At 30.6% G+C, this 18,331-nt stretch overlaps 2 protein-coding genes across 3 annotated transcripts in view; both read left to right on the forward strand.

Moving 5' to 3' along the window:
• LOC108759195 (aminopeptidase N-like) overlaps window positions 1-3,328 on the forward strand; it is a 9,856-nt gene extending 6,528 nt beyond the window's left edge. The window contains exons 9-13 of the mRNA XM_018504515.1: window positions 774-1,070; window positions 1,293-1,362; window positions 2,024-2,119; window positions 3,129-3,221; window positions 3,317-3,328. Coding sequence (XP_018360017.1) covers window positions 774-1,070; window positions 1,293-1,362; window positions 2,024-2,119; window positions 3,129-3,221; window positions 3,317-3,328 — 568 coding nt within the window. The remainder of the gene's footprint in view (window positions 1-773; window positions 1,071-1,292; window positions 1,363-2,023; window positions 2,120-3,128; window positions 3,222-3,316) is intronic.
• LOC108759223 (nardilysin) overlaps window positions 1-12,884 on the forward strand; it is a 21,434-nt gene extending 8,550 nt beyond the window's left edge. The window contains exons 2-15 of one of the 2 annotated variants that reach the window (XM_018504555.1): window positions 5,972-6,175; window positions 6,367-6,461; window positions 7,508-7,656; window positions 7,987-8,100; window positions 8,178-8,373; window positions 8,440-8,645; window positions 8,721-8,891; window positions 8,976-9,319; window positions 9,424-9,924; window positions 10,089-10,239; window positions 10,317-10,450; window positions 10,605-10,983; window positions 11,132-11,618; window positions 11,844-12,884. In XM_018504555.1, coding sequence (XP_018360057.1) covers window positions 6,078-6,175; window positions 6,367-6,461; window positions 7,508-7,656; window positions 7,987-8,100; window positions 8,178-8,373; window positions 8,440-8,645; window positions 8,721-8,891; window positions 8,976-9,319; window positions 9,424-9,924; window positions 10,089-10,239; window positions 10,317-10,450; window positions 10,605-10,983; window positions 11,132-11,618; window positions 11,844-12,019 — 3,201 coding nt within the window. In that variant the 5' untranslated portion in view covers window positions 5,972-6,077 and the 3' untranslated portion in view covers window positions 12,020-12,884. Of the gene's footprint in view, window positions 1-5,847; window positions 6,176-6,366; window positions 6,462-7,507; window positions 7,657-7,986; window positions 8,101-8,177; window positions 8,374-8,439; window positions 8,646-8,720; window positions 8,892-8,975; window positions 9,320-9,423; window positions 9,925-10,088; window positions 10,240-10,316; window positions 10,451-10,604; window positions 10,984-11,131; window positions 11,619-11,843 lie in introns of those variants that run through there. The other variant, XM_018504554.1, reaches the window with a different exon arrangement.
• Window positions 12,885-18,331: the final 5,447 nt, after the last annotated feature.

Here is an 18,331-nt window from a genome sequence, read left to right on the forward strand (position 1 = left end):
CGCTGGGATTGACGCCTCAGAAATCAGAAAAATAGGAGTGGGTATAACTTTCTCGCAACTACTCTGTACAAATCCTTTGCTTTCGTATTCTTTGTTTAGATTGTTATCTTGTATATTCTACCTGTTATATACGCCATTTTTAGCGAACGGGATTTATGTACAAAGCATATAAAGTGCGCAGATTGGATTCAGTGTACTAAATGCAATAAATGCATTACATGAAATATGTACCTCATGTCATAACACTTGTATACGTAGGACGATTGTAATTATTATTTATTACTTCATATATATATTTACCATTCTTAATATTTCTTAATAATACTTTATAAACACATTTTGTAAGTTATTGTGTCATTACACATCTTATTTATATGCATTATTTGTAAAATTTTCGTGAACCATACATACCTCCCTTCCTCTGTAAATAGCCATATATCCCACTCCTATGAGATATACGGCAAGAATGCAAAGGTTTCAAAAAGTTTATTTTTTCATATGAAAAATAAATATTTCGGATTTCTAATATTTTTTTCGTAGGACGAGACAGTACAAAGTTTTTACTGATATAGTTCATTTACTATAAACATAGTAAATAATACTTAATAAATTAAACTTTTGATAGATGCGGCGTATATACCGAAGTTACCCTATATATGTATATATGGGAAATATTTCTAATAATTTTTAAGTCATACATTTTTTTCTAATATGATGCACTTAATAAGTCTGATACAAGATTAGTTATTTATTATGTTTCTTACACGTTGTAGAATTTTACCATGGTGGAAAGAATGGACATTCTGTAATGGTTTGATAAAAGCAAACGGTTCTACTTGGATGAAAATGATGGATATATTTAAAAGGGATCATGATATACAAATTTTAGAATACTTGACCTGCTCTGAAAATCCTAATATTATTCAAATATATTTAAATAAGATAACAGAAAATATGTCACTAGAAATTAATGATCGTGTTAATATTTTCCTTCGTATTATCGCAAAGCATGCAAAGAACATTGAAATATTGAAATATATATTGGAGAATTTCGAAAAAATAAAACCCAGGTATGATAAAACTCTTTTCAAAATTATATTATAAATTTCTAAAACGTTTATATTAATATATGTATGATAAATATATATTAAAAATATTCGTAACACATTTCCAAGTAACACACAGCGCCAAGCGTTAATAAAGCGCTAAAAAAGTGTATAAATGTTTTTTAGCGCTTTGCAGACGCTGCTGTGCTACTTATTGGATTATATACACTTTTTTTTTTTCTGTAGAGAAGTCAATGTGTTTGCAGCATTAACTGTTATTCTTAATCATGGAAATATTGAAAAGCAAAAAAACAGGGTAAATTATATACTCTACTTCTTATTATACAGAGCCTTTTTAATAGTTTGTGAGGTTAATAGTTTGTGAGGCCTTTTTAATAGTTTGAGAGTAACTATTCGTAACAAGATATACTTAATATATCTTATCCAATAAAAAAATATCGGCATGTGCTAACAGACGTGCGATCAGAACATTGATCAGTTTGGTCCAATTAATTTCTTTTTTCAAGATTATCCGATTAACTTCATCATGCTATTAGATCTTGCTAACATATATAGTATTTGTTCTTTATCTTGCTTGTTTTTTACATTTCTTACTTTCAATAATAATCTCCCTATTAATACGAAAATAACTTGTTTCAGATTTTAAGTAAATTCGTAACATATGTTAAGGAAGAACTAATAATAAGAACTATTCGGTTTAAGTTATTCAGTCGAAAAATACGACAGGAAAAGGTATATTTTAGAAATCCAATATACTTATTTTTAAATCATTTTGTTAAAATTATTTATTTCCTTCAAATGCTTTATGCATGTATACATATATCATAGACATATATAGTATTTTAATTTAATTATGTTAAGGAGAGATTATATTATATTAGAATTACGTTACAATCTTATAAAATAAAATTGAATCATTATTATCGATGATAATTCATCGAAATAATTGGTTTTAGATACAGAAAATTATGTCAAGTGATTATCCGAAGGAAAACGTTATGCGTAATACAGAAAAACCGGAAATACCAATAAATGAAAGTGCCATAGAAGAGGTAAATTTTATTACGTATACTATTCACACAGAATTATTGACGCTATACGCAAAAATAATATATGTATGTATGTTGTTCCCATGTGTATATATGTATAGGATGTCCCGTAATTTATCCGACAACGTTTGTGGGCAGATAGAGCGGACTGAGTCGAAAAGTCCTCTACCATTTTCCAATTTTCGCAATAGTAAACAAGATATTAATTACTAAAAATTGCCGAATATTGGTCTTCAATAATAGTTTTCTCAAAATCTGTAAGAGAAAAAAAATTGTTTATTTTCTTCTCATAAAGTTCTGAGAATTTTTTCGGAATTTCTTAATACCGTATTCTCTCATGTTGGTCAAAATAAGAAAATGCAGTACTAAAAAGTTAATAAAAAGTCCTTAAAAAATTCTTAGAGTTCTATGAGAAGAAAATAAACAATTTTTGTGTCTTGCAGTTTTTTTGTAAAGTTGATAGTATTTGAAATAAAAGTTATTGAAGACCAATATTCGGCAATTTTTAGTAATTAATATTTCGTTAACTTTTGCGAAAATTGCAGAATGATACAGCACTTTTTGACTCACTTTAGTCCACTTTACCTGCCCACGAACGTTGTCGGGTGAATTATGCCCTGTATGTACATATACATATTTATTAATTTCTAATTTTGCTTATTTTTGTTTTGCATTTTGTGTGGATGAGTGAAAACACAGTAGAAGGGAATACGGTACAATATAGTAGAAAGCTGTGGATAGATACATAAATGTACCGCATTACGCGTGTCCACACACACACACACACACACACACAATATAATCCAATATACTTATTTTTAAATCATTTTGTTAAAATTATTTATTTCCTTCAAATGCTTTATGCATGTATACATATATCATAGACATATATAGTATTTTAATTTAATTATGTTAAGGAGAGATTATATTATATTAGAATTACGTTACAATCTTATAAAATAAAATTGAATCATTATTATCGATGATAATTCATCGAAATAATTGGTTTTAGATACAGAAAATTATGTCAAGTGATTCGAAGGGAAACGTTATGCGTAATACAGAAAAACCGGAAATACCAGCAAATAAAAGTGTCAAAGAAGAGGTAAATTTTATTACATATAGTGTTCACACAGAATTATTAATGCCACACGCAAAGTAATATATATATGTGTGTTATTCCGATGTGTATATATACAGGATGTCCCGTAATTTATCCGACAACGTTTGTGGCCAAGTAGAGCGGACTGAATCGAAAAGTCCTCTATCATTTTCCAATTTTAGCAATAGTTAACAATATATTAATTACAACTAAAAATTGCCGAATATTGGTCTTCAATAATTGTTTTCTCAAAAACTGTAAGAGAAAAAAATTGTTTATTTTTTCTTGTCATGAAGATCTCAGAATTTTTTCAGAATTTTTTAATACCGTATTCTTTCACGTTGGTCAAAATAAGAAAATGCAGTATTAAAAAGTTGATAAAAAGTTCTAAAAAAATTCTTAGAGTTCTATGAGAATAAAATAAATAATTTTTGTTTCTTGCAGTTTTTTTGTAAAATTCATAGTATTTGAGATAATAATTATTGAAAACCAATATTCGGCAATTTTTAGTAATTAATATCTTGTTACCTATTGCGAATATTGCAAAATGATACAAGACTTTTCGACTAAGTCCACTCTACCTGCCCACGTACGTTGTCGGGTGAATTGTGAGACGCCCTGTATATACATATACATATTTACTAACTTCTAATTGCGCTAATTTTTTTTGTGTTTTGTATGGATAAGTGAAAAGAAATACAATACAATATAAAAGAAATTTGTGGATAGGTACATACGTACTTATGTATATATATATACAAAAAATATACTCATGTATAATAGAAACTATCATTTTCAGACATACGATATTTCGAAAAAAACTATGGACAGAATGGAGCAGCAAATTATATTTATGCATGTGGCCATCATAAGAATATCTAAAACACTGGAAATGACGAATAATGATATTCTAATACTTGCTGCCATTGTTATAACGTTATATTCATGTTTATTGTCTAAATATACGGTGAATTATGGAACGAGGCTTATTTCTAGGATTAATATGATGATACGTATATTTAGCCTTACAGTACGTTTCATAAAATCTGTATCATATGTAGTTCAAATGCAGTATTTAATTGTTATGCAGTATTTAATTGTTATGTTATTAATATTTATCTCTAGTACACTGATTGTTAGTATCTTCTATGTTATATACTCGATCTTGGAATAATAATGAATTATAATTTTTAAAGAACAGTATTAGTAGAGTGGTGTAAGTTTTAAAATAGTACTAGCTTTTGTCGTTATTTATATTGTTTAAATCCTGCTGATTTGTTTTGATATATTTGATAGAAAATGTTTAATTTATTTTTTTATTCAATATCTTATTAAAAAATTTTTCTCTGATATTTGATGACTTCATCTATTAATATCAAACATTTTTTTGTGAAATTTTCTTAATTTTGTAATATTATAGGTATTTTTTAGTGATATTTATCCAATTACATGATCACATAATAAATTTTGAACAGACGCACCAGCAGAGCGTCTGAGATTGCTTTGATACATAAATGGTTCTAAACAATCAGAACTAGAATTGTTTTAGCACAACAGAAAATCAAAATAGTTTTATATAAACTATTTTTATGTAAATTATCTAATTTCTCATTTTTTCTCTATTAATATAAATGGCAATATAAGTTATTGTACTAACATATATAATGTCTTAGAACATAATTTAGGATTAATATTTTTAATATTTACGATATGGTCGCATATATTATTGTGATTTATGATATATTACGACATTATATTTTATACTATTAATATTAAGATTAATTACTAATTTTAGAATAATTAGAATTAACTATAATATTGTGACATAATAAATATTATTATTTGTTTTTAATACAATTAAAATATTTATTATTAATTATTTGATGCTAATAATATATTCATATTTTTTATTTACAATAAATACGAAGCATTATTTTACGTTATTAATATTAATTATTCATTTTTGAATATTTTAATTAGTATATATATATAATATATATAGTAATTAAAATCGTTATATTATAACGTAAAATATTGCATAATCGTACAATATTATAATTATATATATTTCAATTATATTTAATGTTTATTATTATTGTAATACTTTTATTATTAATTAATTGACACTTGTAATAACATGTTTACTTTTATAATAAAAAATGGCGGCCATTTTATTTACATTATTATTCTTTTCCACTCATGCTTATAAGTTAGCAAATTATTTATATATAGTATTATTTTCAACTGAGAATTTATTTAATAATGCATCTTTAACTATTGCTTAACGATGATATTTTGGGATAATATTTATTAATATTATTAATAATTCAACAAGTCAAATATTAGAACAGTATAAGCGAGCAATTTGTCAAACAATTAGAAAATTAATTTAAAAAGTAGCGTCTTACATTTTATCGACAGAATGTCGAAAGAAATCTGCTAACATAATAACAGATACCGCGGAGTAAAATCTATCATTTTGTAATTTTATAAACGATATTTTTATTTAAATTACGAAATACAATTTTGAATGAATAGGCAACTTAAATGAGTATACTGAAATTCCCTAGAAACGTAGAAAAAGATGAGAAACCTGAATATCGATAATGTTCAGGCTTGTTATAGACCGTGCAGGAGCGCCGAGCGCGTATGACACGTGCTCTCTATTTTTTTCAACAACGACTGACCATTGTCAGACGCGTATGTAGATATGTGTCGGTTAGACTGTTAAGAAAAATTGTGCAGAGTCTACAGAAAAGGAAGTTAAAAACGATTCATAATCCCATTGTGAGTTTTCCGATTGGATTGTATTCTACCGACCGACCTAATTGCCATTCTGATTTCCCCTGCGTCAATATAATGCCAGAGGTGGAGCATACGACCGGTGACGATGAGCGTTATCAAGTCGAATATTTGGAGACGCCCATCAAATCGGAGAACGATAAGAAAGAATACAGGTAAGGCAGAGTCAGGTATTCCTTCGATTGAATTAAGCATTTTTTCGGTTGAAATAGAAATGAGGAACATTATTTAATGGTAATTTTTTTTAGAGAAACGTTACGTTTTATAAGAAAGGGTTAGGTTTATATGATAAACTTTGTTATTGATTTGTTGTATTATTATTGTGTGTTTTGTCTTCCTAATACAGAGTCATCAAATTACCAAATGGTTTAACAGCTTTGTTAATATCCGATATACATTCAAAAACTTGCGCTTCTCAGGATCAAGATGATCAGGACAAAGGTAAGACATATCTGATAATATAATTTTAAAAATAAGACGTTATGTATCCTGATAGCAAAACTTGTGGAGATTAATTTTGAGCAGAGCCTGCTACCAATTTTTTATTGCAGAAAGACAACAAATTGTACATAAAGTTTATACTATCAAACATTGTCAAAAAACTGTTCAAAATTATGACAAAGCCTGCTGACATGCCATGCAGCAAATTGATAACAGAAACTGAACAGAGTCTGCTGCATAACCTGTCAGTAGAGTCCCAGCAGAAACCAAGCAGAATCTGTTGACATAATCTGACTGTAGATTGGTAGCAGAAATTGAGCAAAATCTGTCTTTTTTTTATATACGGCCCTGCCATGAGATGAACTTGCTTCTCATAAGAAGAAAACATCCAGGAGTCCTATAAGAATTTGTGTATATAAATCGAATATGCAAATCTAGAGATTTCCAAGCTTTTTCGGAGTGTGCTTTCTGAATCTTCAAATATTTTTCTTACTATTTTATAACTGTCTCATGTTTACTTTGAAATGTGAAGCTAATCAATAATATTTTAGCAATAAAATTGTATTGATTGTTTTCACACCAGTATATATAAATATATAAAATTATGTATAATTATATATAATTCTTTATATATATGTACACAAAATTTCTTGTAAGAAACCAGGTTGATTTAAATGAAAATGACAGATCTTGTTCGATTTCTGTTTGCAATCTGCTGTTAGATTATGTCAGCAGACTGCTCGGTGTTTGTCAACAATTGCTGGCAAAACATGTCAACAGTTTTGAGGACGAATCCATAGTCAAATATGGATACAAATTATTGTTTTGTAGTTAAAATCTGATTGAGTTTATTGTCAATTTGCAAACAAATTGCTAAGATTTTGCTATCAGGGTATGTAATGATAATGAGAAAAGATGTGTTTGTGTGTATGTGTGTGTGTATGTGTGTGTGTGTGTGTGTGTGTGTGTGTGTGTGTGTGTGTGTGTGTGATAAAATTATCTGCTAACTATCTCATTAAAGGTTGTTATTTTGAATATTAATATAGAATCCGAAGATGAAACTGAGGATGAAGAAAGTAGCGAAGAGAATGGAGGAAATGATGACGACGAAAATGAAGGTGATACAATCACAAGCGATGAATACGATGAAGAAGATGGTTCTTCAGTTAAACGAGTTAAAAGAGATGAAAAAAAGGTACGAAGACATTTTAAGATTGTTGCAGTTTAGGTGTATCTGTGGTGCCAATTTATTATATATAATCATAAAAAATTTGTTGTAATTTAATTTGTTGTCGAAAAACCTATAAAATTATGAAAAGATTTCCTCGAGGCTTAATATTATCAATTTTATCAAGAATTTTCGTTTTATCTACTATCTACAAGAGAAGTTATATAGAAGAGAGAGATTCATTTAGAAATATATCTCAATTTAAAATTGTTTACCTATCATTCCATTGATTATGTTTAATTCTCTATTTAACATTCTGTATACAATGTGTAATGTGCATATATATTTTTTTAACAGGCTGCATGTGGTCTATGTGTGGGAGTAGGCAGTTTCAGCGATCCAATAGAGGTTCAAGGCATGGCACATTTTCTTGAGCACATGGTTTTCATGGGATCTGAAAAATATCCTCAAGTATTAAAACATGATACATGTATGAATTTGCTATAAAATTAATTTATTATTATATCTAAATGTGTATTGTCTTGTAGGAAAACGATTTTGATGCGTTTATCAGTAAGCGTGGTGGCTTTACCAATGCATCAACGGATTGCGAGCATACAACATTTTACTTCGATATCCAGGAGAAACACTTGTCGTCAGCTCTCGATCGTTTTGCTCAATTTTTTATTAAACCCTTAATGAAGAAAGATGCCATCACGCGGGAGCGAGAGGCCGTAGAAAGCGGTATATAAATCATAATCGTAATATTGTTACTGCCACTTGCAGTCTTGATATGCCATGCTTATATAGAGTTTCAGTTGGCCTTACCTTGTGACGAGAACAGAAAGGAGCAACTGTTTTCTTCTTTCGCGCGAACTGATCATCCAGCCAATAAGTTTATTTGGGGTAATTTAATAACATTGCGCGATAATATACATGACGATAAATTATACGAAGAACTACATAAATTCAGAAAGCGCCATTACAGCGCTCACAGAATGAAATTAGCTATACAGGTAACATCGTTAAAACTGACGAAAACTGTTAATTATTTATCAAATATAGTTAATTCATAATATTTTTTTTTCTAGGCGAGACTACCGCTGGATACGTTGGAAAAATATGTCATAACGTGCTTTGCTGATGTACCAAGTAATGGGCTGCCTCCTGATGATTTTACCGCATTTAAAGACGGCATTTCTTTTGATACTCCCGCTTTCCGAAAAATGTATAAAGTAAAACCTTTTAAAGATGTTAGCCAAGTACGTAACTTGAATAGATTCGAAAAAGTTATTTTTATACTGAGTAAATATATTAAGTCGTAAAAATTGTTTTTTTTTTTACAGCTGGAACTAACATGGACAATGCCTTCGTTACTTCATTTATACAAAAGTAAACCACACCAATATATCTCATGGATTATTGGGCATGAAGGAAAAGGTTCCTTAATTAGTTACCTACGAAAAAAAATGTGGAGTCTCGATATATTCAGTGGTAGCTCTGAAAGCGGTTTCGAACACAGCTCCATGTATGTGTTATTAAAGATTACTATAGTACTCTCCTATGAGGGGCAACAACATCTGGAGGAAGTTCTAGATGCGATATTTTCCTTTATCAATTTATTGAAGAGGGAGGGTCCACAAAAAAGAATTTACGATGAAATTTATCAGATTGAAGAAAATAATTTTAGGTAAATTAATTATAGAAATAAATAGATGTGCGAAACAGATGTGATTGAAAGAGAATAATGTTAAATATGTATGAGACGCCACTTATACGTGGAGATCTTTTTAGATTTGCCGATGAGGAAGACCCAGCGGATTACGTTGAAGATTTGTGTGAGAGTATGCACTTCTATCCATCGCGCGATTATATAACTGGAAACGAGCTTTATTCTGAGTATAATCCAGAAGCTATACAAAAATGTTTGGATTATTTAGTGCCAGAGACTGTGAACATCATGATTTTCAACGAAGATTTTGACTGTCTCGAATTAAATAAAGTCGAGCCATGGTTCAAAACCAAGTATACAGACATTGAGATACCAAAGGAATGGATCGAACGCTGGAAATCTATCGAGCCATTGCCAGAATTTCATTTACCATTAGAGAATACATTCCTTACGAGCGATTTTTCTTTAATACCGTTACCAGCGGAAGTTCCGAAATATCCTGTAAAATTATGCTCTAATACTCTGTCAGAAATTTGGTATCGGCCGGATCCTAAGTTTCGTTTGCCAGAATGCTATATGAATTTTCATTTTGTTTCTCCTCTGGGACTTCAGTCGCCAGAGAAGTAAGTAGCATGTAAAATGTAATATTACATTGCAATAGTGCTCTGTCACTCTATATACTAATATCTTATAATTATCAAATAACTTGTAATTATCAATATTATGATTTTTATTATGACAATCATCTGTGTTTATTAAAAAAACTATCACATTAATGACATTTCAGTGCAGCTCTCATGGAAATGTACTGCAATGTATTAAAATTGTTATTGATTGAAGAATTATATCCTGCTATAGCGGCTGGATTTAACTATAACATCAGTGTAAGTGAGAAAGGTATCACAATAAAAATGAATGGATTTAACGAAAAACTGCCAGTAAGTATTCGTTCAAAGCGTGTATTGAAATTGTAAATATAATTTCGAGACGTATCAATGATTTATTTATATTGCAGCTCTTGTTGATGGCTATTGCAAAATACATGGTGGAGTATCCAACTCTTGTTACAAAGGATTTATTTGAAATTGTCAAAGTGCAACAACTTAAAACCTATTACAATACATTTGTAAAACCTGGGAAACTCGTTAGGTACTGGCTATTTGTTATTAAGCATAATTATCAAGCAATAACTATAAAGTTCTTATTTAATTGAAAGAATGAATTATATTACTTACATTCCTGCCGATTAATCAATTTTTTTTTACATATATATATATATAAATCTTTATTTTTTTTCGTACAGGGACATGAGATTATGGATATTGAAACTCTGCCATTATACACATGTTGACATGCACACTGCTCTACGTGGTATCAATTTTGAAAAATTCCAAGATTTTGTGAAATTCTTCACCAATCATTTGTACATTCAGTGCCTCGTACAAGGCAACATGACGCAGAACGCTGCGAATGATACCGTACGCAAATGTGTTAAAATAATTAATTGCGACCGCTTGATTGATAGTATGATACCGCAGATAAGAATCACTCAGATACCGGTGGGCACGTCCTGTTGCAAGTTGAAAAATATCAACAAAATTGATGCAAATTCGGTAGTAACAAATTATTATCAAGCCGGTGTCACATCGATCGAATTATCGGTGTTGATCGATCTAATGATCGTAAGTATTAAATAACTTAGTTTCATACATTATTAATGCATGGAATCTTCAGTTTACAGTTCATTTATTTGTAAAAAAAGTATATGAATAACATCTTTGATTGCGATTGATTTTATCTGCATCACATTCATCCACACTTTGTTTATAGATGATAATGGAAGAACCGTTATTCAATCGGTTGCGAACTCAGGAACAACTTGGTTATGACGTCTCCTGCGTCCTTAGAGATGTCAACGGAATCTTAGGATATTCTATTACCGTTCACACTCAGGCAGATAAATACACAACCGAACATGTGGACCAGCGGATCGAAGAATTTTTAAAATCGTTTAATAAGATTTTGGAAGAATTCTCAGAAGAAGAATTGGATGATGCCAAGGAGGCATTAAGAAAATTAAAGCAATGTGCCGATATCGATCTTGAAGAAGAAGTTAACAGAAACTGGCATGAGATCACACATTGGCGATATATGTTTGACAGACTCGAAAGAGAAGTACTCGCAATAAAAGATATAAAGATCAACGAACTAAGAGAATGGTCCGCAAAGCACACACTGAACGGAAGTAATTTCAGAAAATTAAGCGTGCATGTGGTAGGAACTGATCCGAAAGAAAGTGCAATGAAGGAAGCAAATAGTAAGTAAATAACTTTTTTGTCGAAATATTTAAGTACTAAGATCCGCTTTGACGATAATAGGATTTCTCTTAATTGATTAGATTCATCGGTTCAATTTACATTTGTAATTTTTTTTAGTTTTGATTTTGTGACATTTTTTATCTTCTATCTTTTTTGTCGTAATTATAATTATTTAGTAATTATACTTAAATTACTAAAAGAATTAAAATTTTTTTAAATTGTAGATACTGCAGAGGATCGCAAGAAAGCGCAGTACTTTGTTTTGGAATATATAACCAATGAACAAAATAAGGAAATTGCAGATCATCATATTATTGACGTAGAAAAGTACAAGAAAAAACTTTTCGTCTATCCAGTAAGTGAGGGGATTAGTAGTCCTCTCAGAAAGCTGAATAAGTGATTCTTCAATAATAGTATAATAAAAATAAAATGATAAATCGTACTGCCTTATGATAATAAGGTTCTTTTTTTATTTATTAAATGTTTAAATTTAACACTAATTCTTATATAAACAATAACATTATAATGAAGCATTACAATCAACTTTTCACGTAACTCTTCATACTTCCTGTCTTTATATTCTTTTCAATAAGCTATCTTATAATAGCTAATACTGTTAGGAACATTTTGCACGTTGCAACATAGAGTATTCGAAATTAATATATAAAATGAAATTATCTCACATTAAAATAAGGACTTGTGCTTTACATATTAACGAGTTTTTGCATGTCGCTCTTTTGTATGGAGCATTTATAAGCGGATAAAATCGTAAGTAAATAAATAATACATGAATGAACGTAAGTGTAATTGTAATAATATAAGTGGATCAGGAAGTAAAGTATTTACTCGGGATGTAATTTTTCATATTCTTTTAATTGTATTCAAGACATGACAACACGTTTTCAATAAATCATTAAACTTCCGAAAATATCAGCCAACCATATCCAAACTCCCTCTTCCCCTTCTCTCTTTCTCTCTCCTCTTTCTCCCTCCCTCCCTCCCTTTCTCTCTCTCTCTCTCTCACTCTTCCTCTTTCTCTCCCTCTCTCAATCTCCCTATTCGTGCTAAGAGCTTTCTTACAGGACTCGATTTAAAGTTCGTTATCGTTTACAAAAGCCGCACATGTCGCGCATGGCTTCTTTATAAACTGAACGGAGGATCCTACAAATCTTAAATACTCTAATTTTGCGTGTGTATGTGTGTTGTGAGAGGTTGCGTTTATAGAAGATAAATAAAGGGTTAAATATTATGCTCTTGAAAAAAAAGGAGAAAACTTAAATGTATCTGCCAATTGGATCAACTGCTCTCTCCGTCTCTCCAGGAAAGAAAATTTCCTGAGGTAGAAAGACAGGCAAAGCACTTGCGTTCCAAAAGCCAGATTTATAGCAAGTATTAATAATGCAATTTAAATATTTCTAAATCGTTATAACATCCATTAAGAGTGCGTTTCGCATTTTATACTTCGAATAATCATCGTATATATCTTTTTTTTCTTTTTTTCTCTTTGCAGTAATATTATATAGAGTTGCCACTACATTTATATTAATTATTTACCTGCTACTCTCCAAATATGTATCCGCTTTTTAAAAAGTAGTTTAAATGTGTCTTTAGAGTTACGATAATCTTTTTTTGCGGTTCTGCCTCGTGTTCTCGCCAGCACTGATTCTCTTTACCCTTTCTCTTCTTTTGCTCCGTTTCTTTATTCTGTTAAATCACGTAATATCCCCCATGTAGGATCACGGAAGTTGTACGAATAATAGTTACTCAGAAACACGATCCCTCTTCGTTTTTTTTTTAACTAGCGAAAGCATAGAATCAGCTCTGCTCGACACCAGACATGAATGGGGTACATGTTACAACAGTACAATGTTTACAATGGTATTAATAATCCAACAAGAATACATCAATGCAGCTGCGTTTTATATAAATGCGAGGACCGCGGATGGGTCGGCTACGTGCGAATTGGCAAACTCTCGGCATCCACCGGTGGCTAATTAATTACCACAAACGATCACGTGCTATAAATCTAATATTCTTTCCTGTGCGGACAAACTTTTCATTCTATTTAAGGGATTCGATCCTCTTTTTTTTTCTTTTTTTTCTCTTTATACTCGTCGCGAAATCCTACGTTTCTCTATTTCTCTGTTTCTCTAATATCCACTCGATAATAGCACTGAAAAAAAGGCGATTCGAAATGTAGGTACAGTTTACGCACCGCGTTGTCTCGCAACGTACGCTGACCGACCCACCGAAGTCAAATTATATAATCATCAATAACAGCTGAGCGCATGTACAATTTTTTTCAGATCGACGAACGGATTCCGCCCTCTTTTTCCTTTCCCGTTTTTTTCCTTCGTAAACCGGCAACTCAAGCGACAGTTCCGAACACAGGGCAATTTATCTTATTACTGTTAGTTGAAAAATTCGAAAGGGCGTTCACTCTCTCTCACACAAATACATCCACGTAAATAGTAATAATACGCGTATATTTCCTTCCTTTTTCACATATATATCCCATGCGCTTTCGCGTCGTTTAATATTTTTCTTCCTTCGGATATAAGAAGAGAAAGTAAAAAAAAAAAAAGAACGGGAAAACAAACGTACTAATGATTATCAAGTATACATGTTATCGCGCGTATGCGTGTAATCTTTTCCTTCCCTATGAAAAATAATAGCGTAGTTATACGTTATGTAATATTTAATAAGAATATATAAGGTGTGTGTCGGGGCCCACATGCGTTTTTTTTTCATCTACATCGATATCTCTTTTTTTTTTACTTTTTTACTTTATTACATTACATTTGCGTTTCGCTATCGTTATTTTAGTTTATATTTCATATTACGTATATAAGCAAAACTACGTTAAGGAAAACTTAAAATTTATAATTGTCAAGTGCGCATAACTCAGAGAGGTGGTTCCTCTTTTTTTTCATTTTCATTATTATGCTTAACGTCGGATCGCTATGAGAAGTTCGATTCTACTCGTACGGGCTACAGTTAGAAGTTAAAAGATAAGAAGAACACACGTGTATACGCGTAACACGACGCCCGTCTCACTGCGTATACATCTAAAGTATATGAGAAACGTAAATATACAATATATGTTTTTTTCCTTTTCTATTTTTAATCTAGCATTTAAAACAAGTTATTGAAAATTAAAGAGTTTTTCTTTTTTTTTTGTTTTAAGATTCCTGCAAGGTAACCTAAGGCTCTAAAAGATATAAAAAGAAGGAGGTGAACGTACAGAAGATACATATAAGAAAGCGGGACTTTTCTCTGAATAAAGGATATAACTGTTGATAAATATACGTTAAAAGTGTTAATGAGAACCCTATACTTGGCAGCATATCGTATAATATTCTGTGCTAGAAAAATGGCGTTGAAACGAAACGAAAATAGCCGTTTTCCTTCGAAAAATCGAGCGTATTATCTCACGACAACGTGCTTTGCAGTACGTTACGCGCGACACGCGGATCGTAAAAAAATGAATTCTGTGCGATATTCATTTAACCGTTTCTTCATTACAATGGTTTTTGTCATTCCAGCAAGATTATCGAGAGTTTAGCATTTACTTGGTGTACAATTAATTTTTCTGTTATTTAGTTATCTGTTCACAACACACAATGTTTCGAAGATCAATATAGATTGTTATTTCATAAAATACGATAGATTATTTATAACTTTTAATGGGTATGTCTCGGTATTATCATAGACGACTTTCGTGGGCCCCATTTTTTTCTACTTATTACAACGAAAAGCCAGGCAGTTACGCTCTGAATTGCGAAAACGCGCCTGTTTTTTACGTCGTTAATGCTTTATGCGAGTTTTCCTTGTTTTCAACATTTCTGCTTTCTGTTGTATTCAATATTGAATTCTCTTTTTTTTTATCGTTTTTGCATTACGCTTCGCGTTTACATTAAATTATTTCACGTTATTATTATATTGTTGCATACTCATATCAGTGCAGCAGCAACTGATCACGTTGCATACATCGTTATTTGTGTCTTTATTTGTTTTATATATCCGGTATATATATATATATATGTATATATATATATCAAGAGTTCGATTTCTCAGAAAGAAAATCATCTATCTTTACGTAAAAGCGTAAAGTGGCGTTTTACTCTCAAATTCGTATTTCGTCAGATTCAAGAAGGTCGGCTTCGCTAGTACGTGTTATATGTATTATGTGTGTACATGTGTATATTATATATATACGCGTTCAAAACGAACGGCTTTGTCAATTCTCGAAATTTACGTTTTCAAAAAAGAATATCGTATTAGCGATCGTGCATTGCAACGTACTTTGCAAAGTAATCGTAAGCGTTCGTACGCTAATCATAAGTCGTTTATGAGACTCGAGTGATTATAAAATCATATTACATGTATCCGTGAAACGTATGATTTACAAACGCTCGTCGTGACAAATACGTTAAGCAAATGTTGATTACTTCGCATATGCATCGTGTAAAACAGTCGAATTATTTTCCACATATGCTCGGCGCATATCGAAGCTGACATTATTAGTTATAATTCATCTCTGTTATTCATATATATATGTTATATATCTTTTTTTTCCTGTTCCTACATGCAACTCAGGAAACTGAGAGCTTCGGAAATGTAGGAGAACATGGGACTCTCTTTTCCTCTTTTTTTTTTCTTTTCAGCAAAATTTATTCGCGGATGTCATTTTCTTAACATGCCATTTAAAGCACTTCCGTCTGTCTTTCTTTCTATCCCTCTTTCTCTCACTCTCTTTCTCTCTCTCTCTTTCTCTCACAGGATCTTGCTCCTTTAACTATTCTCAGACTCGTTAACTGTCATTTTACTCAAATTATATAAAGTTTCTCATTGTCCTAATGCATTTTACGCAATAACAAATCTACAAAAATATAACATTTTATCTTATCACCATATCTCATTATATTATCTCAATAAATGGTTTTCTCTTTTTACTCGCTTTAATCATTTTCATACACATGTCTTAGACACGTGTCTGCCTCATTTTCATTACTTATTTTAATAATCGTGTTCTGTCGTGCTGTCTTGTTATTTCGCTGTTATATATCATTTCTATTGATAAAAGAACCCTTTTTATCTCTTTTAAACTCCGATGATCTTTGGTAGAAAGTCATTTAGACTATTCTACACATAAATAGCATATTTTTAACATAATCATCTCCTATTCCGATGCGTAATAAACACATACGCACCTGGATTCTATATATACATCATATCAATCACACTGCGTCACTTATAAAGCAACTGTTCATATGTACAATTAAACGAAGAATATTTCTGGGAATATGCTACACTAGGTATGCACAGAAAAGTTCGCTTTTTTAATCGTAATAAAATTAATTTTTCATTTTTCAAATATTTAATAATCAATTTGACATATTTTTAACAAATTATTAGCAATTTTTGTCAAATTAAAATATTGAAATTGATCCAGTAACAATTCGTATTGTTATAACATAAATATTTTAATATAAATATTATATTAAATATTACATATAAGGAATATTTATTTTATATGAAATTATTCAATTTCCAAATAGTGCATATGTAGATTTGTTTATATTATATAATATTAATATTTTTATATATAATATATAAATAATACTTATATCATAATAATATACTGTAATGCACGTAATACATTGTCAACATAAATTTAATAGACTAAATGTTTCTAACAAATTATTTAATAAATTGTAGCACATGCTAATGTAGCATATTTTCCAAACAATATGAGACATATCGTAAGAATTACTTCTCAACAAACACTTTTATATTAAATATCCTTACGATATGCTTCAAGTCTGTTGTTAGATAGAAACATTATCGTATCTAAACCTCAAATTCCATTCAGGAAATCCGTTCACACAATTCTCTAACGCAAATAAATATATGATTTAGATCACGTACACACATGTACATACGGTGAACATACCCGTATGTATACGTGTCTATAACGATGTAATGTGCCACGTTTATATACATCATTATCGTGGCTTTCTCATTCTCTCTTTCTCTCTCTCTTTTCATTCTTCTATTTCTTTCTCTCTCATTCTCGCTTTCTTTCTTTCCCTTCTTTCTTTCTTTCGCTTTCTTTCTCTCTTTCTTTCTCATTCATTCTTGTAATTACATGTGCTCTATATTAACAATTTCTCTCACATATTCATACTCTCAGGTACAATACATTCACACACTTTACACAGGCACAACTTACGTATAATATACTGCATGAGAATTCTAATCTAAATAATATATGTATATATATATAAATATATATTTTACCTATATGAAAAGCATCAGTCTCCATATGCTAATGATTATCTCAGTGTCCCGTCTGACATCATTCTTATCTACAAAAATCAATTAAATGTCATCATGTATAATATGGCGTGTATGTGTGTCTACGTGTCGGACTACTTCCTTTGTCAATCAGATCGAATCACTGAGATACATCACAGCGAGCATTTCATATAATACCGGAAAATATATATTTTTCGTGTAAAAAAAATAATCACACTTCTTAAGAATTAAATACTTATAGCAGCTGAGACGATTTGTTCTGAGTAGTAAAATTAGCGCATGCATACACTAATCAGTCGAGTTCCATTCCATGGTAATGCGAGCAAAATTAGCTCGCATCGTTTTTAGCACAAGCACGATTTTTTGTCTTTCTATCTTATACAGAGTGGTA

This window comes from Trachymyrmex cornetzi, unplaced genomic scaffold (assembly GCF_001594075.2).
Source record: "Trachymyrmex cornetzi isolate Tcor2-1 unplaced genomic scaffold, Tcor1.1 scaffold1732, whole genome shotgun sequence".
In the NCBI taxonomy this organism is placed as follows: Eukaryota; Metazoa; Arthropoda; class Insecta; order Hymenoptera; family Formicidae; genus Trachymyrmex; species Trachymyrmex cornetzi.